At 39.9% G+C, this 22271-nt stretch overlaps 1 protein-coding gene across 1 annotated transcript in view; it reads right to left on the bottom strand.

Moving 5' to 3' along the window:
* The window catches only part of LOC113025906 (tyrosine-protein kinase JAK2-like), a 40129-nt gene that overhangs the window by 849 nt on the left and 17009 nt on the right, over positions 1 to 22271 (bottom strand). Inside the window, exons 3-22 of the mRNA XM_026174148.1 lie at positions 20666 to 20789; positions 20422 to 20542; positions 18809 to 18954; positions 13452 to 13746; positions 13164 to 13283; positions 11590 to 11747; positions 11380 to 11491; positions 10671 to 10857; positions 8959 to 9083; positions 6398 to 6532; positions 6208 to 6295; positions 5398 to 5525; positions 5074 to 5212; positions 4710 to 4861; positions 4264 to 4414; positions 4018 to 4151; positions 2430 to 2619; positions 1314 to 1438; positions 1036 to 1208; positions 245 to 362 (exon numbers count right to left, since the gene is read on the bottom strand). Coding sequence (XP_026029933.1) covers positions 245 to 362; positions 1036 to 1208; positions 1314 to 1438; positions 2430 to 2619; positions 4018 to 4151; positions 4264 to 4414; positions 4710 to 4861; positions 5074 to 5212; positions 5398 to 5525; positions 6208 to 6295; positions 6398 to 6532; positions 8959 to 9083; positions 10671 to 10857; positions 11380 to 11491; positions 11590 to 11747; positions 13164 to 13283; positions 13452 to 13746; positions 18809 to 18954; positions 20422 to 20542; positions 20666 to 20789 — 2921 coding nt within the window. The remainder of the gene's footprint in view (positions 1 to 244; positions 363 to 1035; positions 1209 to 1313; positions 1439 to 2429; positions 2620 to 4017; positions 4152 to 4263; positions 4415 to 4709; positions 4862 to 5073; positions 5213 to 5397; positions 5526 to 6207; positions 6296 to 6397; positions 6533 to 8958; positions 9084 to 10670; positions 10858 to 11379; positions 11492 to 11589; positions 11748 to 13163; positions 13284 to 13451; positions 13747 to 18808; positions 18955 to 20421; positions 20543 to 20665; positions 20790 to 22271) is intronic.

Genomic DNA, 22271 nt, shown 5'->3' with positions numbered 1-22271 from the left:
TCATTTGGTCTGGTTAAGAAGAAGCAGTATGTTTCAAATAACATGAAAGAAAAATGAAGTGGTTCCTGTTTTTGAGTACATCACGCAGAGAGGAGTGCTCAATCAACTGATTCTTTAAGCCACGCTGCAGCCTAATTACAGTGAGTTGTTTTCCAAATCAACTGAGCAATTGAGACAAGTGACCAAGAAATTAAAAGTAAAATGAGGGAAACACTTAGCAGAACTAGAAAAAAAAACACAGTACCACTGGTGGGCTGCAGTTCTTGTCGCTGTAAGTGAAGAGTTCATAGAGGACGACCCCAAAACTCCAGACGTCTGAAGCCACAGAGAACTTGCTCTCTGTCAGCGACTCAGGAGCGTACCTGCAAGACACCGCAGCACATTCAAGACTCAAGCATATATATAACGCAATCCATACACAGATTGCATATAAAAGACAGACATTATACCAAATTTAAAGCCTCAACTTGATGTTGCTAGAAACAGAAACCGAGGACACTGCAGGCTCAAATCAAAAGCTCAAACCAATCAAAAAGTAGCCAAACCATAGAGATTCTCTGATCTTGTCTTTTACTCCAGTTAATTTCCAAAGTTAATATCACAATATGATGTTAAACTTTAAATAAAGACCATTAAACCACGAGCAAAATGTTTATTGAGGTCATACAGGAGGAGCAGTAGTGTTGTTTTCTCATAGAGTTCTATACAATCAGACTTGATTCTGCGTCGCCCCCAGCTGGTAGTTATCGGGAAAAAAACTATGTTCAATTAAGGCAGATCGGAAAGTCACATCCATAAAAACATTTTTTAAAAACACAGCTGTCTATTAAACGCAATCAAACGGAGATGAAGTTCTGACCAAAGACCATTTAAAGTGGATGCATAAAAACGAGTTCTAATCTTTGCCTCCGTGTGGATCATGATTTTACTTAATTGCAAATTTTTAAATCTCACAACTGTTAGAGTATTTAAAGAAAGGAAGTAACAGCTAGTAAAAGCAAAAGATATTAAGATAGGATTAAGCGTGGTCCTCACCAGAAGATGGGGCTTTCCCCAGGCTCTCTGACAGTGTAGTAGTCTTTGTCCTGAGGAAGCACCTTGGTCAGACCAAAGTCACCGATCTTAACCCTCATCTCGCTCTCCACCAGAATATTTCTTGTGGCCAGATCTCTGTGAATGTAACGCTTAGTGCCAAGATAGTCCATTCCCTGGAAGGAATTCATGTGTTACACCAAATGCATATATTTTGCAGCAGCTCCGAGAAGAACTGTGAAGAAGCGTTTTGCAAGAATCTCTGTATAGCACTGTGTTACCTTGCAAATCTGTGACGCGTAGTGCAACAGTTTCTTGGAATCAAATCTGTCCTTGTGTTTGATGAGATAATCTCTCAAACTGCCATAGGGGAGATATTCCATGATCAACCGTAGGTTTCTTCGTCCTGCAGAAAAAAGGGAGTTGAGTTCGCTACTAGAGAAAGAGAATACGATGTGAGCGGTGGAGCGGAGGCCTCGCCTAAAGTGGGTTTTCTGAGCTAATTCAGATTTATTTGTTTCATTGGGCATGGTCACTGACGCCCCAGGCAGCAAATGTGTGGAAAACAGCATAATGCATTAGAAAATGTGCCGGGGTGGGAATATTAAATCAAGAAACAAGCAGCTCACGGAAGTTTGCATTAAATAAAAGAGAAAAAAAAGAAAAAAGTGAATCTCTCGTCTTGACATTATTAAGGAAAATTACATAACATAAATATACAAAAGAAACAATATTTTATACCAAAACAGCAACATTTACTAACTTTAATTATAAGCTGAAATAGGACCAACAGCATTTAATGTTTTTACTGTAATCCAGTTTATCCAAGTCATAGGAGATGACGAGCAATACAAGTTCAAGTGCACAGTAATGTGAAAAAGCACACGGCTGATTTCTTTAAGTTTTTGCCTACAATATTTGTCAAACTTAAAAAACCACATGATCAAACACTTTTTGATATTACACAACAATAACCTGAGTAAAGACAAAAAGCAGCTTTTAAATAATGATTTCAATGATTATGGAAGAAAAGCTATCCAACAGTACCAGGTCCTGTGTGGAAATATTTATTAATTAATTAAATAACCACATCTTTTGGAACACTGAGAAGATGAATTGAGGTTGGCTGAAACAGCTCAAAAAGCAACACGTCCCTTAAAAACAGCTACGAAACAAAACCACTGACGTCTATCGATGTTGAAATGGATCAGTGGTGGACCTCGCCAGGACTGCCATACTTATCAAAATTACTCCAAGAGTGCACGGTTATCTTTGTCTAATATTTACATTTGTTGGATGATCTGAAACATTTAAGTGTGACGAATAAAATCTAAGAAATCAGAAAGTGGTTACTTAATGTTTCACAGCACCATAGAGATCAAACAATGTGCTCATACCTGCACTGTAGCACACTCCCTTGTATTTGACAATGTTTTCATGCTGAAGTGATTTAAGGATCTCAATTTCCCGCTCAAAGTCCCTGAGGTGCTCAGCTGTACTGTGCTGGAGTTTCTTCACAGCCACCACCTCTCCTGTGCTGTCCTGCAGCGGGTCGTACCTGCACATCTCCACACTGCCAAAGTTCCCCTGAAGTGTGAGATGAAACAGACAAGAAAAACACATTTTAAAAGAGAAATGCTATCATTTCCATTTATAATAAATAATTAGCACATAATAGTATTTTTGGATCTTCACCAATGGAAACAAGGAAATGATGAGCCGGTGGAAAAATAATAATTGACTATAAAAGCTGTTTAGAAATGATTTTGTTTATATACATTACATTTCTAATGACATGAAAAAGTTACTGTATTTTTCAGTCAGGTCAGTCAAACTTCACTCAACTCATTTTTCTTGCTTCCTCCACTTCTGTGCCATTGATTCATTAATGTTGAATTCTCTGGCAGCTGCTCTATTCCCATGTTGTTGCAGTATATTAATGACTAACCTCGTATTGCGGATGGATAATCTCTGTTGTTCTCCTGACTGAAGTTTGGTCCGTTTATAGCATCATGCCATGCGATTGCATTTGTCGCTAACCATCAGGAATCCTCAAGTTAGCTTTTATCGAGTGGAAAAAAGTTAGCATTCATCCTCTAGCTTCACTGTGTTTATGTTATGCTAACATAGCTGTGTCGCTAGTGATCACGTAGCACATCATTATATACCAGCTAGTCCAATTTCAGTAACCCTACAAAAGTTACTGCCGTTTAGTTTCCTGTCTTCATTTATGTTGGAAGTGATAGCAGAGCTGTACCTTTTAATTCTTTCAGAAATCTCAGTCAGAACATGCTATATCATATTTAGGTGGAAACTAGTGAGCTAACATCCTGCTAACTTCTAACGCCATTAAATTTAATAAATTCTGTTTTCATGGATGCCTTGATGTTAAACTTAATCGTTACACCTCAGGTGATCATTTTATTAAAGATGAAAGAATTTAGACAGTGTTTAACTCTCAGTGATGCCGCAGTGTTCGTTTGACTTTGGGACCTGAAGGGATGGAGTTTTGGACCCAGATTACTCTACGAGACTCCTGACTACGGTAGCCGTAATGCTCCGGCAAGCCATTAAGCCGTGCGCCTTCATGGCTTAACAAAGTTGGGATGTTGGTATGGGATATTGTATTTGTTTTAAATGTTATATATTTATGTGGTATGTGTATTTTGACTTTTTTTGCCATGATGCTAGGTCTCTCTTGGAACTGAGATTTTTAATCTCAATGAGATTTTTTTTACCTGGATAAATAAAGGACTAACAAAAATAAAAAATAAAAAAAGTTGTACTAATAGATTTTTGACAGATTTCTGCGCACTGTGTACCACAAAAAATCGGTTTGAGGTCAGTAAGCACAACCAGAATTCACACATAAGGCGCACTGCCAATTTTTAAGAAAATTAAAGGACTTTAAGTGAGCCTTATAGTGCAGAAATTACAGTAGTCAAACTCTAAAAATAAGTGATGTGTACATAGAGCATGTCTCACTTTGCCCAGCTGCTTGAGAAAAATGAGGTGCCGCTCCTCGAACTGTGACGGATCTTGGTTCTCAGAGGCCCACGGGAAGCCGAAGCCTCGTGCTCTGTTGGGCACCATGTCACTCTCCACCAGCAGCTCATAGTCTGCAACAAACGGCCGTGTCACTTTCAACAACATCTGGGTGAAATAACGAGCGTGCTGGAGTGATGCATGGTGGTCTTTCTCTGACACACATGACTCCATTCATGTTCCTACCTGGTGTGAAGAGACTGTTGAGATCTCGGATTATTGTTCTGAAGGAGGGCCGGTGTAAAGGCTCATAGTCCATACAGCTGTTTATCAGATTGGCCAGCTCTGTCCATTTAGGAGCCGGCAGCTGGTGTCTGTCCTCATAGAACAAGTTTTTCTACAGAACAGGAAAGAACAAAATTAAGTACCTGATTGTTCTTGTCTTGGAAAAGAAGACATGTTTTTAAAAGTTTAACATTTTAAACCTGTCTTTTCACAAAAGAAATTAGTGAGTTTCACATGTTCAGGAATATAAATGTATCTTTTTTGTAACAGACTGACCAGCCTCACATCTGTACAGCTAATTAGTTCAAATCTAAGCCGCTCTAATGAACCCGTTTATCTAATTATGTCTCAAAACCAAAGTTAAATATTTTACAAAATGTATCAATGCATGTTTGGTTTTTTTGGACCTTTGAGCTGTCCAGTGTGCTGAGAGGTTTGTCTCCTCCGCTGCAGATCTCCCAAAGCGTGGTCCCAAAGCTCCACTTGTCTGTAGCTAAACTCAGGTTTTGAGGGTTTTCAATGCACTCAGGAGGCACCCATGGGATACGCTCCACTAGCACTGCAGGTCAGACATGTAAAGAGATGCAGGAAAATACTAAATGTTGGAAATGCAGACCAAAGATGAAGAAAAGGGAAGCAAAAGGTGACTAAATTATGTCCTCGTAGGTATCTCTGACAATCACACCAAGGAAAAACCATGCAGTGAACATCATTCCAACATCACACAGGTGTGAGGTGCAAGCCTCGGGACCGCGATGTCGGCGTTCTCACCTTCTCTGGGCAGCACGGTGATGCTGATACCGGGGTCACTGAGCTTGATGAATGGAAGACTGCCTGTTTTCCGATCCTCCTCTCGAATCAGAAGGACATTCTTGGCACAAACATTCCCATGAATGACGTTTTTATCCTCCTGTGTTCAGTTACAATAGGGACAACATAAATATCAACGTAGCATTAGGAAAGTCCCAATGAAAGGTTCATTTCCATGTTGGTTTCTTTTTTCCCTTCATTTCAAAATGTGTAAATGTGTCCATAATCTTTACATTTAAAAAGAAATCTGTATGGGTCACACAGCATTAAGTTGGTAAGTCTTACCAGATAGTGCATAGCCCAGGACAGCTGTTTGGCCACTTCCAGCTTCCAGGTGATGTTAACACAGCCTTTGTTCTTCTTCAGGTAAGTGTCCAGTGAACCAAATTTACCGTACTCCTGCACCATCATGTCTGACCGGGAGATTGAGATTAGATCGTTTCACTTACTCATCTGTTTATTTACTTCTATCCATGAAGAAAATCTTTTCAACAAAGCTCTATGAAATGAAGCACTAAATTAACCAGTTTGTGGTTCACTGAAGATTGTGTTGAGTAGTAATACACATGTGCTTACCCAGAAGTCTTCCCCTGTTACCATGTAAAATTCTCAGAGATTACCTCTTGTAGTGATTTTGGGGTGTTTATATATATTTCATAAAACTGAACGGACATTTCTTCACTTAAACACTTCCCTCAGCCCACATGCACACACTTGACTTTTTGCATCCATTACATGTAAAAGAAGAAAGACTTTGACAACAGCTCCCAGATACACTACTTCACGTGTGTGCTGCTTTAAAGACTACAGTGGCCCCTTAGTGACCTGTTGATCCCAAGGGCTTAATCCAGTCTGAACGAAGGGTCAGAAACCTTCTGCCCTCTCTGTTTGATCGTCTCAGCTGCCCACAGGAACACAGTTTGACATTATTTGGTGCTCGTTTAATGTGTGAATGGTCTCTTTTTCTATTTTGGGAGCCTATTCCTCGTGGACCTACCACATGACTGGTATAATTAGTGTGTTGCTGCTCATTTTGTCTACATCTTAAATATCTTAAACCATCCAGTAAAGGTTGTGCTTGTGTTGTACACTTACTTTCATCTGCACAAACACACACGCCATAAGTGAGAAGTAAGTGTTTGTGGGAGAGCTGGCTCATTATGCTTGCAGCTTCAAAAAATGACTGCAAGGAAAAAAATGAGAGATGAGAATTTAAATTTGAGTCCATGAACATGAGTAATCAATAAGATTAACAGTCACCTAAATTCTTCCTTAAGAAGCTAACCTCTGAATAGCTGCGATGTGCCTTGTCCAGAATCTTAATAACAACGTCCATCTGATGTGTCTCCCCATAGTCTCCAAGCTCCTTCCTCACACCGCAAAAGATCTTGGTGAACGTTCCTTGACCCAGACTCTCTTTCTGAAACACAGTTTTATTGGTTTATTGAAAAAAACCACATTGTTTAGTTGACTCTAAACAGTTCCCTAGGCAATGTCCTCTCCTCATAAACTCCTCAAAATATATTAGCTTGAATAGCAGGAGTCATACAGTCATGCAACCAAAACAGCCTATACAGCGAAATGCAGGGTTTTTTGTTTAGAGCAGTATTCTCAAAACTACAGACAAATACATAGTTTATCATCCAAAGTAAGACGCATGAAACAAAAAAGATGACAAACTTTGACTTCTAACATCCATCAGAGCCAATTCCTTTAGCATTTCTTAATGAAAACTCAAAGTTGCCACAGATGTTTATCCAAATCTTTACTCCTGCCTTTTTTTATTCGTAGTTAAAGCTGAGATCTTCTGGATTCTCTGAAGTGAAGAGTCACGAACTATATCAATACATTTCCAAGCCTCCACACATTCATCCTGGGAACTAAATGAAATATTATGTTCGTCTGGCTGAGCTGTGACCCAGGCAATTAAACGTTATCGACCACCTGGATCCGATTTATTGAAGATCAGATATATTGGCAATATCATCAGGCCTTATCATTTCCAGGCAAATTGTCAGAACATAATATTTTTCTTCTGTAATGAAAGATAGAGTAATCTTTTGGGGTTTCAAGCGGTCTGCTAGCAAAGCTCTTAACTAACTTAATAAAAACATCAAGTGCAAATCAGAAAGTCAAAAAATACATTCAGTTTATACAGCCCTAAAAACTAAGCACACAACTTAGTTTCATAGGAAATAAGAGGTTAGCAGTCAGGTGCTGCTAATCAAATGCACTGCCCAGCACATCAGCACAAACACAAGCACAATACTGCAGGAGGAGTGTTTTGGATCCATAGACCCTTTGGTATATCAGAGAGTCATCTATCTGACAGTTAAAGCTTGGCTAAATAAACAGCCTGTAGTCGTGAGGTTTTCCTATGACAGTTCTGTCCAACAAAACTTTAAATGCTCAAATAAAATAAAAACAGAGACAGCAGACTGAGTCTTTTTGTTAACCGTATCTAGCATCCTGGCGGATCCCACAACAGTTCTCTTGCCTCTGGTGTTCTCACTCAAGTTTACATTCACAAAGGCTCCAGCCTTTAAAATACGAGATTATAAACAACAACAAAATAAACTATCACAGCTATGCAGATGACACACAAATATATATCACAATGTCACCAGGAGACCGAGGCCCTGTACAGGCTCTTGGTAAATGCATTGAGGAAATCAATGACTGGTTGTGCCACAATTTTCTCCAGCTAAACAAAAACAAAACTGAGGTAATAGTCTTTGGCGCCAAAGAAAAACGATTACAGGTCACCAGAGAACTTCAATCTATACATCTAAAAACCACAAACCAGGCGAGAAATTTGGGTGTAGTGATGGATGCAGACCTAAACTTAGAAAAACACATTAAGACAATAACAAAGTCAGCTTACTACCACCTCAAGAATATATCAAGGATAAAAGATCTGATGTCTCAACAGGACCTGGAAAAACTAGTCCATGCATTCATCTTTAGTAGGCTTGATTACTGTAACAGCATCTTTACAGGTCTACCTAAAAAATCAGTCAGACAACTACAGCTCATTCAGAACTCTGCTGCTCGAGTCCTCACTAAGACCAAAAAAGTTGACCACATCAGTCCAGCTCTGAGGTCCTTACACTGGCTGCCTGTCCGTCAGAGGATAGACTTTAAAGTTCTGATGCTGGCCTATAAAGCTCTGAATGGTTTAGGACCAAAATACATCAATGACCTCCTGACCCAGTATGAACCATCCAGATCCCTCAGGTCATCTGGATCCGGTCTTTTATCAGTTCCCAGAGTCAGAACCAGACACGGAGAAGCTGCATTCAGCTTTTATGCTCCTTATATCTGGAACAAACTCCCAGAAAGCCTCAGATCAGCTGAAACACTCAGTTTATTTAAATCCAGGTTGAAGACTCACCTGTTCTCAGCTGCATTTGAATAAAGCACCAAATCCACACTTTAAGCTTAAATTTCAAAACTTACATTTAACTACTGATTTTATCTACTGTTCTGATTTTATCTGTTTTGATTTTATATACTGTTGTTTGTTTGTTTGTTTGTTTGTTAATTAGTTAGTTAGTTTATTTGCTTGTTTTAATCAATTTTAAATCATGCTTTTTATTTGTTCTTGTTTCTAATGTCTCTGTAAAGCACTTTGAATCACCTTGTTGTTGAATTGTGCTATACAAATAAACTTGCCTTGCCTTGTTCAGAAGTCTTAAATCTAAATTATATCTCTTCTGGAGAAAGAAAAGAGGACTTTCAACACTGTTTGGTATTTCCAGTGTGTTTGAGAAACAGCATGTGCAATCCTGGCGTTTTCATGTCAAAGGAGAGGCTGAAGTTAGGAGCCAGAGAAGGTTTACTTACGATGATGAGATCCTCCTTTCGAATCTTGTGAAAGACCATCTGGCTGATGTTGTGTTTGTGGAGCGTGGGAGATATGGGCATCTCGGCCCCTTGATTGCTTCTACACACTAGCAGGTTGGACTTATCTGAAGAAAGGTAGAGATTAACAAGGTTCACACTACACCTGACCAAAACTAGACAATGACACTGATGACTCACACTGTTAAATATTGAATTTGATCAGCAATTATAAACCTGGATTATTACATTCAGAATTCTTATCGTGGATATGAAACTTTATGTTGTGTGTTTTTATATTTTTCACCATAAACCATAAATCAAAGTTTTGGTACCTAAAAACCTGGAATAGTTTACTGAATCTTTAGCTTTCATCTCTAACTTCTCCACACACATATGTTTTGTTTTGTTTTTTATGAGGCGATAAAAACTTATTTTTGTTCCAATAAAAATGTCATTAATTTCTTTTCTTATATGCATGCAAAGCTAAATCATTATTGATACCATACTATCAGTAACCATTTCTTCGTAACACCAACACAGTACCTTTGTATGATCTGTTCTTTGGCTTATAGTCTAATCACATGCACCAATAAACACATTTTCTTAAGATGTTTTTAAAGTATCTAATAAAAGCAGAAGCTTTAAGATGATTAATTGACTGCAGCAGGGACACAAAGGATTTCACACATAAACAGTTACAAAATAACAGTAAACAATAAACAGTTACAAAATTAAAATAACAGTGACATAAAAGTGCCCAGAAATTCTGTGGAGTGCTAACATAGGATTCATCAGTGCCACTGAAACAGGATTTATGTCATGGTCCTGGGCCATGTTGGCCCAGTATTCTTAGTTTTCTTGTATGTTTGTATTTTGTTCCCTATTTAGGCCATGTTTCCTGAGTTGCCCTGTTGTGTTGTTCCCTAAGTGTTTTCCCTTCGTGGCTTTTACCCCCTGTGTGCCCCTCTGTGTATCTGTGAGCCCTCGTCTCTCCTTATGTTTTATTCCATGTTTCCCCAGCCCGTTATGTCTGTGTTTTCCCCGTGCTCTCTCTCCTCCTGTCTGAACCTCCGTACTTCCTGTTTGACTCTGCCCGTCTCCCGTCAGTGTTATGTTCACCCCGCCCTGTCTCGTTATGGTTATCTGTGTCAGCTGTGTTCCCCGTGTGTTCCCACTTTCCTCGTTAACCCTCTGTGTATTTCTGTCTGCGTCTCCCTCTGTTCAGCGTCGCGTTCTCCCTCATGCTGTGTGTGGTTCTCCCCGTGTCTTCTGGTATATGTTACAATTAGCTTTTCCCAGTGTAGTTTAGTTTAGTTTTGTATTGCTTTGGTATCACTGCTTTCGTTTGTCACCTGTCAGCAATAAAGCTGCATTTTGAGTTTATCCCCTGAGTCCGTGAGTTTGCATTTTGGGTCCTCATCCTGCCTGCCACACAGCGACCATGACAATTTACAAGTTTGAGGATACTGGAAAACCACATTTTATTTGCTGATTTTATCACTGTCATCTAATGTTTCACAGCTAAACAACGCACGCTGCTCACTGTTTTCATAGCTTCATTAAATGTTAAAATGCTTTTATTTTTTTAAAAAACTCAAAGCATGTGGAAATGCATTTTACTGTGCCTTCAATTCTGAAATGAGAAAATAGCTTGTATTTCACGTTTTCATTTTCGTTTTCATCACATACATGTTCTGGATGTGAACACTGACCTTTGTGGCTGGGTGGGCAGCACCTGATCAGCTGAAATGTGTACCCATCAGTGCGGAGCGCCTCCTTCTGGTAGCAATTCAGAAGTTCCCTGAGTGAACCAAAGCTCCTCTTGGCTCCACTTAGAATGTACTCTCCTGACTCCGTCTTTGTGATCTGACAGTGCTTATAGTCCACCATCGTTTCATACTGAAAATCAAAAGAAAAGTTTCCACAGCTGAGTTGTGCTGAATGTTACAAAGGATGCTCCTTGTGTCCCTTCCTTACTGCCGTTTCAGTCAGCCATACACGGTCTGAAAACTGGTCATTTTTACTTGTTTTAATCCTCCCTCAGTCACACAAACTTGAAACAGTCTAAGTTACACTTAAAGTCAAACACAGAACACACATCCAGTAAGTCACAGTATGGTGACCTGCTGGGAGATATAGACCGCCTGCAGCAAGTAGATACCAAACCTTATTGCTCCCTCTAGTGGCTGAAAATGTGATCAAAATCATGTGCAGATAGGTGTGTTTCCGGTTTTTGAAAACCAGTGGACATGGTTTACTTTGAGAAACAGCTGTGCAATTTCATCGTAGTGACTTTAAACATCTTACTTCATATTTTATATCTGCTTGGATGTATGCAGTCATAAGCTGAAGAAGCGAGTTACATTGCATAGCAGTAATGTGGGAAATCGAGTGTTCCCCACAAACATTAACACTACTTACCCCCACCACAAAAGACATGAAGTATTTATCATAATCCCTGGGGCTGCAGCGAAGCATGTACAGGCCTTGATGGTTACCGGAGCGCCGCAATTTACTGACCGTAAATTCCATCCTGCGATCAAAAGGGACAGAATGTTTTTTGCTGATTTCATCTGTCCATGACTGTGCATGTGGGACGTGATGCATGATATGCATGCGTGTGATACTTACGACACAGGGCCGTGGCAGTAGCTCTGAATGCACTCCAGAAGCCGTGGCGGCGCTAATTCTTTGCACAGGTAATGATGGGCATCGGCCACCAGCCTGTAGTATCCATCGATCAGTGACACGAATGACACGGCCACTGAGAGCGAGCGAAATTCCAGCTCCTTCATTGTGAGTCAATGCAGAGGCATACAGAAATACAGATGCAGGATTTTACTTATTTTCTCGTGCTGGAAGCAACAAAGTATCTTATACACGAGCAAATGAGGACAACCTAACATCATTTAGTTGTGAGAGTTCAGCCCAGAGTCTCCAAGTTGATACTGCTACCATCTTGATCCATGATGGCTGCCACTGGTGACACGTGCCTGTTATCTGCTGCCAGTACTAAGCGTTCATTCAACTGTCTGAATACATACACTATATTTACTAAATAATTTAAGTAAATATAAGTACATTACACCTGCAGGAGCTGCTCCGCCATGAAAACCCATGCCACAAAGCTCCCGGTGCAGTGTTTATGCTGCCGTTAATGTCACAGGAGGTCTGGAACTCTAAAGATATTGAGTCAGCAGAGCTTTGAGTACTCGGTGACTCACCATGTAACTTTATGTAGTCTGCCACTTGGTAAATGAGTTTCTAAAAGTTCCCACTTTGCAGTAATACTATTTGCAGCTGACTGTAGGAAAAAAGAAGAAATTTCGGGAACTGCTTTCTTGAAACGGTGATACCTATTATGAATTCAGTGTCTTCTTTAGAATAGCCCATCTTTCTTTCACAAATGTTTGTAAAGGCAGGCTGCATGGTGAGGTGCTTGATTTTATACACCTGTATCAATTGAACTAAAAATACCTGTACTCAAAGATTAAGAGGAGTAGACATGTACTTTTATCCACAGAGCATATCTATTGAACTGCTGAGCATCTATCATGGTACTGGAACTGATGTTGAGGTCGTTAAACTGATGTGGAGATGCAGAATGAACTTCAAACTGGTAGGAAAACAATTTATTTTTCCACAGTGTTTCTTTTGTCCTGTTTCTCTCACCCCTAACAGGTCGGAGCAGATGGCTGCCCCTCCATGAGCCTGGTTTTGCTGGAGGTTTCTTCCTGTTAAAAGGGAGTATTTCCTTTGCCCTGGAACCAAGCGCTTGCTCATAGATGGATGTTTGATTGCTGGAGTTTCTCTGTATTATCTTAGGGTGTGGGGATCCTGCTTCATTGCATTTAATTTAATTCCACATTTTCTTAACTAAATCCAAATTAGCTTGTGTGTTTAGATGTTATGTTTAGCTAGTTGTTGGTCTGTTTTGTCAGCTCCTAAGATTTCTGGTAGTGGCATGGTTTCATTATGTGGGGCATCTGGAGGAGGATAATGTGTTCAAGTCATGTTGGCCCCATTGAAACGATTTATCTTCATATCCTTAAATACTTCTTTCAAATGAATAAAGAACATATGTTGCAACATGGTTAACAGACATGACTGAAAGTTAAATAGTTTTAAACCAAAGTGAACTGTAATTAAAATTTCTCAGTAACAGCAGAGAATGACCAATAACACAGCAGACGTGTTTACTATACCATGATCTGGTTATCCTGTTTGGTGAGTGTAACTATGCGGCTCTCTGCAGATCCTTCCTTATTGCCTTGTTTGATACTGATGTCAATCACCTCTGGAAAATCACAGTATGTCTGCAGCTCCTACACACACACACACACACACACACACACACACACACACACACACACACACGAACAGTTAAAAATTGTTATTTGTATTCTTCTTTTTTTTAAAAAATCAATGCACACAAGCACCAATGATAGGACACACCCATGACAACAACACACTTGTAATATATTTGTTCTCACCTCCTCTGCTCTGTCCTCCTCTTTCCCTTTAGACCACTGGATGCCCTTATTTCCCATGACAATGATGGTAACCTCATTTGAGGAGGTGTCTGTGACTTGGAAGTGCTCGGAGTAGAGAGAGGGCAACAGCATCTCAAGGCTCATTAAGTATTTGAGCTTGAGGTTACACACAGTGGCCTTGCACTCACTGAACTGCTGGATGAACTTCCTGAAGCGATAGCGGATTCTCTTCCGAGTCAAAATGTTATATTCCTGGATGCGGCTTCGCATGGACACTGGGAGGAAGGACTTGTAGCTAAAAGAACAGAGAGGTCATTCAGGAGGATCTGTCTAAAATCTTTACAAATAATTCATCCTAATGATTAGTTAGGCAGAAATATATATGTATGTATATATTTATATATATATATATATATATATATATATATATATATATATATATATATATATATATATATATATATATATATATATATATATATACCCTGTGATCAAGCCTAGTACAGATGAAATATTTTCAACTGAAACTTTATTTCACATACAGGTATTTTATTTAACTGCATGAACACTGTGTCTGTCACACTACTTTGATGATATTGTTATTCATAAACTATACCACATGCACACCAGCACAGGAACTAGCATTTCTAATTATTTAGGTCAAATAGTTGGCAGCATATGCACGCACATGCATATCCAGCACGATAAAATCACACTTCATGCACAGCCCTCTCTCTCTCTTTCTCTCTCTCTGTACTTCAAGAACAGTTTCTCGTCTAAAAATCTGTTTTCTGCATTATTCACACAAGTCTACCGTTGTTTACAGCGCTGCCGGCCGCAATTTTTTTCCTTTTACTTACTTCCGAAAAGAAAACCTAATTTCTGCCGTTCAATAGGCTTCTGAACAAATTTGAACTTTTAAAATTATGCAAAATGCAAAACGCTTAGCCGTGTCTCTAATAAAACCGCTGTAACTTCAGAGGTAATGTTCATAAGTTGATTAATGGTTTTCTTTCGTTTTTGATGTACTGCAGAATATTTTTATAAAATCCCAGGCCAGGAAAATCACCTTCATGTTTTTCTGTTTTATCTTCAGCTACTTTGACACAGAAGCATCTGCTGTGATGCTCACACCTTTGATAAAGTCTTGTGTGTGTCAGCTTCCTTTTTATTGATACAAAAATATGTAAATGTACTGATCTGAATTATAATATTTCTGACTGTCTGAGGCAAAATTTCCCAGATTTAAATCGAATTGAATCGAATTGTGGATCGAATCGTTTCAGGACCTTGTGAATCAGAATCGATTCTAGAAATCAGTGACGATATCCAGCACTATTTTACAGTTTTCCACAAGGGTTGCAAGGCCACAGGTCTAAGCATGCGTTGATCAGTCTCCCCAACCACCTATTCCAGGTCTTCTAGTGGAACGCTAGCCTAGATATATAACCTGCACTGAAGCACCGCAGCAATTTCCTAATGTTGTAAACCTTAGGGGCAGGGATAGCTCAGTAGGTAAAGTGGTCGCCCCATGATCGGAAGGTCGGCGGTTCGAATCCACTTAACGGCTACCCTGAGGTACCCCTGAGCAAGGTACCGTCCCTACACACTGCTCCCCGGGCGCCTGCTTAGTGGGCTGCCCACTGCTTCACAGAGTGAATGGGTCAAATGCAGAGAAAAACAAGTAATTTCCCCATGGGGATCAATAAAGTATCCATTATTATTATTATTAAACCTCAACATCTGGCAATAAACCCATTCTGATTCTGATTCTGATTCTTTCCAGGAAGTTCTGGGTGTAACCAAGGTCTTTTTTCCTGTTGCACATTCTAGTCTAATGACCTAAGCAGGGGCCTGTTCTTCGTACCTCGCTAAGTAGGTTAGCCGGATTAGATTGTTGACGATTTCGCGTGATCCTGGATCAGTCAGTTCCCCGAAGCTCATCCGGGACTTGCTGTCATAGCAACAGAGCCGTAAGCATAAACCTGCTCGGGAGCAGGTTTACTTTATGTAAACAGGATTAGATCGCGGCCACGCAGGTATGTCCGCTTCATTTATACGAAAGCAACAGCGATAAATAAATAACATCAATGTAACTGAAGATAATGCAGCACTTGATCCTTTTATTGATGTCACACAGATACATACAGGTCATTTCCTAAAAAAGGGAAATGTACTATTAACATTCTATTACATGTATGTGATTATTACAGATGTAATTCATATTTCAGAGTAGTAATTGTAAATTACTTCGTGTAATCAAGATGAGAGACCACGGCTATAAAAGCCAAGGTGGATTTGGGAAGCCTGTTGCAGCCATGTCCTGTCCGTTTACGCGAGCCACCCATTGCGGAAGGTGCAAGATTGATAAGGAGAGTCCTCAGAATTCAGCATATATTGCGGGACAGACAGGATCCTTTAGCTCAGCGCGACAGTGTGCTCATAGAGAGATATCGATTTTCCCGTGAGGATATTATTTACTTAACCAACTTGTTGACGAGGGGGTGCAGGACCACCACCTGTCTTTTTTTGCTCTGCCCTTTTCTTGGTTGCTGTTATAAACAAACAAACAGATTATTCCAGGGTCTCTTTCCAAGAGACGAAAAGCAATATAAGTGATAAATATTACCATTCTGTAGAATATTCTTATATTTCACTTTTACTTGTTCCCATGTTCTAGTGGGTCCTGTTGTGGCTCTAATGTGAAAGGGGATATAATATAACATATTATAATATAATATAATGTAATATAATATTGGATAATATGGTGTGATATGATAAATCTACCCTACCGCCTACTGGTGTTGGCCAGAGGGGCCGATGGCGCGATATGGCAGCCTGGCTTCTGTCAGTCTGTCCCAGGGCAGCTGTGGCTACAACCGTAGCTGCCTCCACCAGTGTGTGAATGTGAGAGTGAATGAATAGTGGCATTGTAAAGCGCTTTGGGTGCCTTGAAAAGCGCTATATAAATCCAATATATTATTATTATTATTATTAAATTACTTACGAGTTTAATTTGTCAGCAACTTTCTGCCAGCCCTCTCTCCTTGCTTTTGCAGCCTTTGCAGTGTTCCCTTGCGTTCTGATTAAACTTTGAAACTCCTGAAATCCCTCACTCAGGAGTTCTTGCTCTGCTGCCGAAAAATACCGAGCCGAGCGCGCTCCTTCGACATTTTCGCCGACCAATCAGAGGGTTGCCGATCAATGTTTCTACTATCGATGCGTAGCCCCTTTTACGACACCCAGTGATGTCACATTCCTGCGTCCAGCTGTAGTAATCGTCAACAGCAGGTGTGTTCGGGGAACCGGATTAGCGAGCTCACGGTTAGCGCGATGATTTGATCTTGGATGTGTCATTTGATCTTGGATGTAGTAAGCGACGTACGAAGAACGGGCCCCAGCTCACCAGATCACTGAACCTTACCTCACATTCTCTTTGGCTGTTTATGATTATGGACACAATTAGTGATAAAAAGCAGCCCTGGCAGTTCAATACCACCAGGGAATTAGTCTGAATTATTGCCAGCAATGTTAAGCAAGCTCTCACTACAGTAACAGTGAACAGCATACAGCAACAGACCCAACAACCCATACTTGTTAAGAAATCTGGATAGGATACCACAAGGAACACCTTCGAATGCCTTCTCTAAGTCCACCAATTGAGTTGAGCGAACTACCAACAATCCTTGATTATCCTTAAGATGATGATGGCCCAGTCCTGTGTCCCATGACTAGGACGAAGGTGGCAGAGGGCAACCAACACTTTTTTGGGGCCCGTGTTAATTAAAATCAGTTGTGGCCCCTGCATGCCAAACACCCAGACAATAGGAGAGCACAATCTCCTATGAGGAGCTGTAAAAGGCCAGCAGCAGCTTTCGGTCATGGTTATTATTCCTCAGGACACGGAGGAAGTGCAGCTGCTGTTAGGCCTTCTTTACCAGTGTGTGAGTCCAGGTGAGATCAGTTGAGATGTGGGTGCCCAGAAGCCTGTAGGTGGAGACAGATTTCACCTGTTCTCTGTTTATAATAAGAGTGGAGTGGACCTGTCTGTGCCTCCTGAAGTCTATTTTGAGTTCTTTTGTTTGAGGACGTTCAGCTTCAGGTTTCTGAGCACCAGCAGGACAAGTTCTCTACCTCAACCCTGTACGCTGTCTCATCTCCATCAGAGATGAGACCGACTATGGTGGTTCATACTTGACCATGACGTTGGTTGTTTGGGTTGGTGTACAGTCATGTGTTTACCGGGCGTACAGTAAGGACCGGGAACGCAGCACCACAAGAATCAAACCAGGCAAAGAAGGTGTTGAACTCCTCTGCAACTTTGAAGCTGCTGTCGGGGGTTGGGGGGCTCTGGCCTTTAAAGTTCGTGAGGGCTTGGATGCCTCTCTATACCTGGCAGAGGTTGTTGCCTGTGAGGAAGCCCTCTATCCTTCCTTACTTCTATCCACCTCTTGTAGGCCTCCTTGGCCTGTTTGATGCCCTTCCTCAGGTTGGCTCTGGCGGGCTGGTTCTGGCCAGGTACGGGGTGTGATAAACCTTTAGGTGGAGCACAGCCTAAAAAGCACCACCGTAGTTTGCCAATCCAAGGACACTGTTGCCAGCTTCCATGCAATGTTGCAGAGGCAAGTTAACCCCTAAAGCCCCACAATGTCTAAAACCTTAAGCAACTTGGAAAAAAATCCACTCCACTCCAGTGGATAGTATTTTTTCATTTTACAGGACATTTTCCCATTTTCATTTCCATTTCCTTTTTTTATGATTCTATTTCTTAACACAGCTTGATTATATCATTATCTGCAACACTCAAGGAAAGGCTTTTCCTTCACACATTGCCAGATCTACAGGATCCAAGTTTAAATGTTTAGGAATTTTTTTTGCAGAAGATTAGTTTAGATGTCTTTGAGTTAGAGCAATTTCATCCTTCATGACAAAACATCGAAATTCCCTATGCCACCAGGGTCACGCCCTTTGATGAAAACTCTTTTTTCAGTTGAGCCTAAAACCAACTCCTTCAGGGCTTCCTGGGGTTTCTGGGGTCAACTGCCTTGAAGCAGTAAAACATGACATTTCCTGTTCCCACTAGGTAACACTGTGACCAGTCAAATATTGCAAAATGTGCCAAATTTCATGAAAGATCTGAAAAAGGTGATCAAAGACATGAAATAATAATAATAATAATGATAAATGGAGCAGATACAACAGGGCATTCACACTTCGTGTCCTCAGGCCCTAAAAAAACAATCCAGGAAGTCTTAATAGGTATTAGGTAAGTAAAACTATAAAAGACTGCTAAGATTTTGTTTCCTAATTTATTTTTTTTGAGCAGATTGGAAAATAAGAAACAGACGGCAAGCTACCTTTTGTCATTGTAGATGTCCACTGCTGATTGCCCGCTCTCTTTGGCGAGCCTCATCATGTCCAGCACAGCCATGCCCAGGCACTCCTCCTGCGCTTCATGGCTAACTGGAATATCAACCCAGCCATTCAGAAAGTCACTACGCCACTGGCAAAAGAAAATGAACAAAAGGAAACTGATGAATAATACACAAAGAAAAAAGTAAATATGACTAAAGCTAAAAATTATAAGGCGCACTTAAAATCCTTTAATTTTCTCAAAAATCGGCAGTGCACCTTATAATCCGGTGCGCCTTATATATGAATTCTGGTTGTGCTTACTGACCTCGAACCGATTTTAAGTGGTACACAGCGCTCAAAAATCGTTTTAGTACGACTTCGGTAAGCTACAATGCCACACCACTTGATGATAGCATTATGGCTACCGTAGTCAGGAGCCTCGCAGAGTAATATGGGTCCAGGAAGTTAGCTCGCTAGTTTCCACCTAAACATGATATACCATGTTCTGACTGAGAGATTTCTAAAAGAATTAAAACGTACATAAATATATATAAACATACATAAAAAATAAATGAAGACAGGTGAGGGTTCCCAATGGTTAGGGACAAATGCAATCATATGGCAGGAAAGGGTCTAAAGGGACCAAACTTGAGTCAGGAGAACAGCTGAGATAATCCATCCGCAATACGAGGTTAGTCATTAATATACTGCAACAACCTGGGAATAGAGGAGCTGCAAGTGAATTCAACATTACTGAATAAATGTTACGGAAGTGGAGGAAGCAAGAAGGATGAGTCGAGTAAAGTTTGACTTTTGACTGTTTTGTTTCGCTAAATGCGCCTTTTGTATGACAACAGACCCGTTCATCGACAGTGTGCCTTATAATCCGGTGCGCTTTATGGTCCGAAAAATACGGCATCTTTTAAGGAGAACAGCTATTTTAATGTTAATATAAAGAAGAGGCTGCCCCTCCATAAGCAGGATTATGGAGGGGCAGCCTCCATAAGCCTGCATTAAAGTTGTGCATTGACAGAAAATGCACAACTTTAATGCACAACTCTTTTTATCCATTATTTCATCAGCAAACTACTACGTGGCTGAACTCTTGCAGAAGTCCACCAAAACAAACCCGTCTGTTTTGCCACACAGCTCGGGGTGGCAATGTGGCAATGGTGATGAAAACAAAACTCAACAGACAGTGTCTTCAAGTGAGGTTAGCACAAACATGACAAGATAAAAAAAAAAGTCAGAAGCTATTTTAAAAACATGCACACAAAAACATTTGTGTGCATGCATACACATAAACAAAAAGAACCTGGACCTGTTCCCCATTTTGTGCTTCTTGAGCACTCTCACTACCCCACTTCCTGTTTTCTTAATTTGTACCAAAGAATGGGCTGACATGACAGACAGACTGGCAGCCAGTCAGAGAGACAGAGAAACAAGCACATTTTATCTCCCACCCAACAGTGCTAAAAAAAAAGAGAAAGAAACCACATGCGCAGACGATAAAGAAAGGGTGAAGGCATTAAACAGACTCTGCAGACTCTATGGCGCTACAAAAACAAAATGACGTCTTACTGTTCTTTATGAGGTATAAAGCGTTAAGACTAACCTGAAAAAACTGGTATGCCATGACACAGTCATCCATCACAGGGCTTTCCATCCCTTTAGAGAAACCATAGCGATGTGCGTATGATAAATTGCTGCTGTTGTACCAGCCAGGAAAATAGTATCTGGACAAGAGGGGTGATCATGGAAAAGAAGAGAAAAGAGAAAAAGAGAAGAAAAAAAAGTTTGAAAAATCTGAAACAGATTAAGGAAATCAGAAAAAAAAACTAAAAAGTATAACTGTCTACCTGATTCTGAAGTGCAGTTTCTCACAGGATGAGTGGTCCACTTTAAAGACATGATTTGGGGCGAACCATGTTCGGTCACTTTCCCTCATTAGGCCAAACAAGCTGCAGTACACTGGACCAATCCCTGGAAAAAGAATAAATATACATATTGTTTTAAATTAATTAAGTCATTTAAATGTTTAAGGTGCTGTTAGTTTTACTCCGTTAGCAGCTATCTTCCAATCACTTCGTCCTACAGTGTCTAACATCATCCCCTATTTAAAGGTCACTTCAGTAAACACTTAATTGCACACATCAATAACCAGTTCGTAAATATAAAAAACAATTTCACTAAACAAACTGCTGATATTTAGAATTTTTTTCGCACATGCAGGATGCTTTGTGGCATCACTGCAGCCTGCAAACAACTGCATTAACATGCTCAACAACAACCAAATATTCTCGTGTAGTGTATCTTCAGTTACCGCTGGTCGATATGCTTCCCCCCACATCGAAAGTCCCTGTGTGCTAGAAGTCTGATGATAATGATGATGATGTATATAGGCTAACAATGGATGGACGACTTCATATACATCCGTAGTAATAAGCATTTGTACAGTATTACGTAAAATGCTTGATAACCCGTCATGTATTTATATTTTTGTAGGAAATGGTGAAATTAATTTGTTGAAACATGTGTATATATATATATATACATGGAAATAGAGTATATAGTTTGTAAAATTCTAAAAAGCTCGAATAAGGTCAGTATTTAGTATGACTACTATGACTCTTAGACTTTCTTTTAATGTTTATAAGCATTCGTCAAGAATATTTCTCCCGGCCTCTTCAAGGAAATCTAAAGCTTTTCTTTGGATGTTGGTTGCCTATTGTCCAAATCTCTGTCAAGACGATCTTATACTGCTTCGATGATGTTGAAGTGCAGGCTCTGTTTTGTTGGTAAGTTGCCTGCTATGTGTAGATCAAATACTTGTTCATTCCTTCGGTGCTTTTTTTATGCTTGAATGATTCACAGGTCAGTGTTAAGTGTCTTTTAAAAAAAAAGAAAAGAAAAAGAAAACCTTCCTCTGAAAGACACCAGTGTCCAAAGAAAACCTCAGAAAGACCTTCAGAAAGCTTGGCAAGGTATTGCTCAAAACGTCAATACAAATTAGAACAAATCTGGCACAATGGAAGCAAAATATTAAGAGAATAATACTGTATTTGGTACAATACTGTATTTTGTCACATCCAACTACAGGGAGTGCAGAATTGTTAGGCAAGTTGTATTTTTGAGGAATAATTTTATTATTGAACAACAACCATGTTCTCAATCAACCCAAAAAACTCATTAATATCAAAGCTGAATGTTTTTGGAAGTAGTTTTTAGTTTGTTTTTAGTTTTAGCTATTTTAGGGGGATATCTGTGTGTGCAGGTGACTATTACTGTGCATAATTATTAGGCAACTCAACAAAAAACAAATATATACCCATTTCAATTATTTATTTTTACCAGTGAAACCAATATAACATCTCCACATTCACAAATATACATTTCTGACATTCAAAAACAAAACAAAAACAAATCAGCGACCAATATAGCCACCTTTCTTTGCAAGGACACTCA

The sequence above is a fragment of the Astatotilapia calliptera genome, chromosome 7, assembly GCF_900246225.1.
Source record: "Astatotilapia calliptera chromosome 7, fAstCal1.2, whole genome shotgun sequence".
In the NCBI taxonomy this organism is placed as follows: domain Eukaryota; kingdom Metazoa; phylum Chordata; class Actinopteri; order Cichliformes; family Cichlidae; genus Astatotilapia; species Astatotilapia calliptera.
Note: the sequence above shows the minus strand (reverse complement) of the source record. Positions and strands in the feature narration are given on the sequence as shown.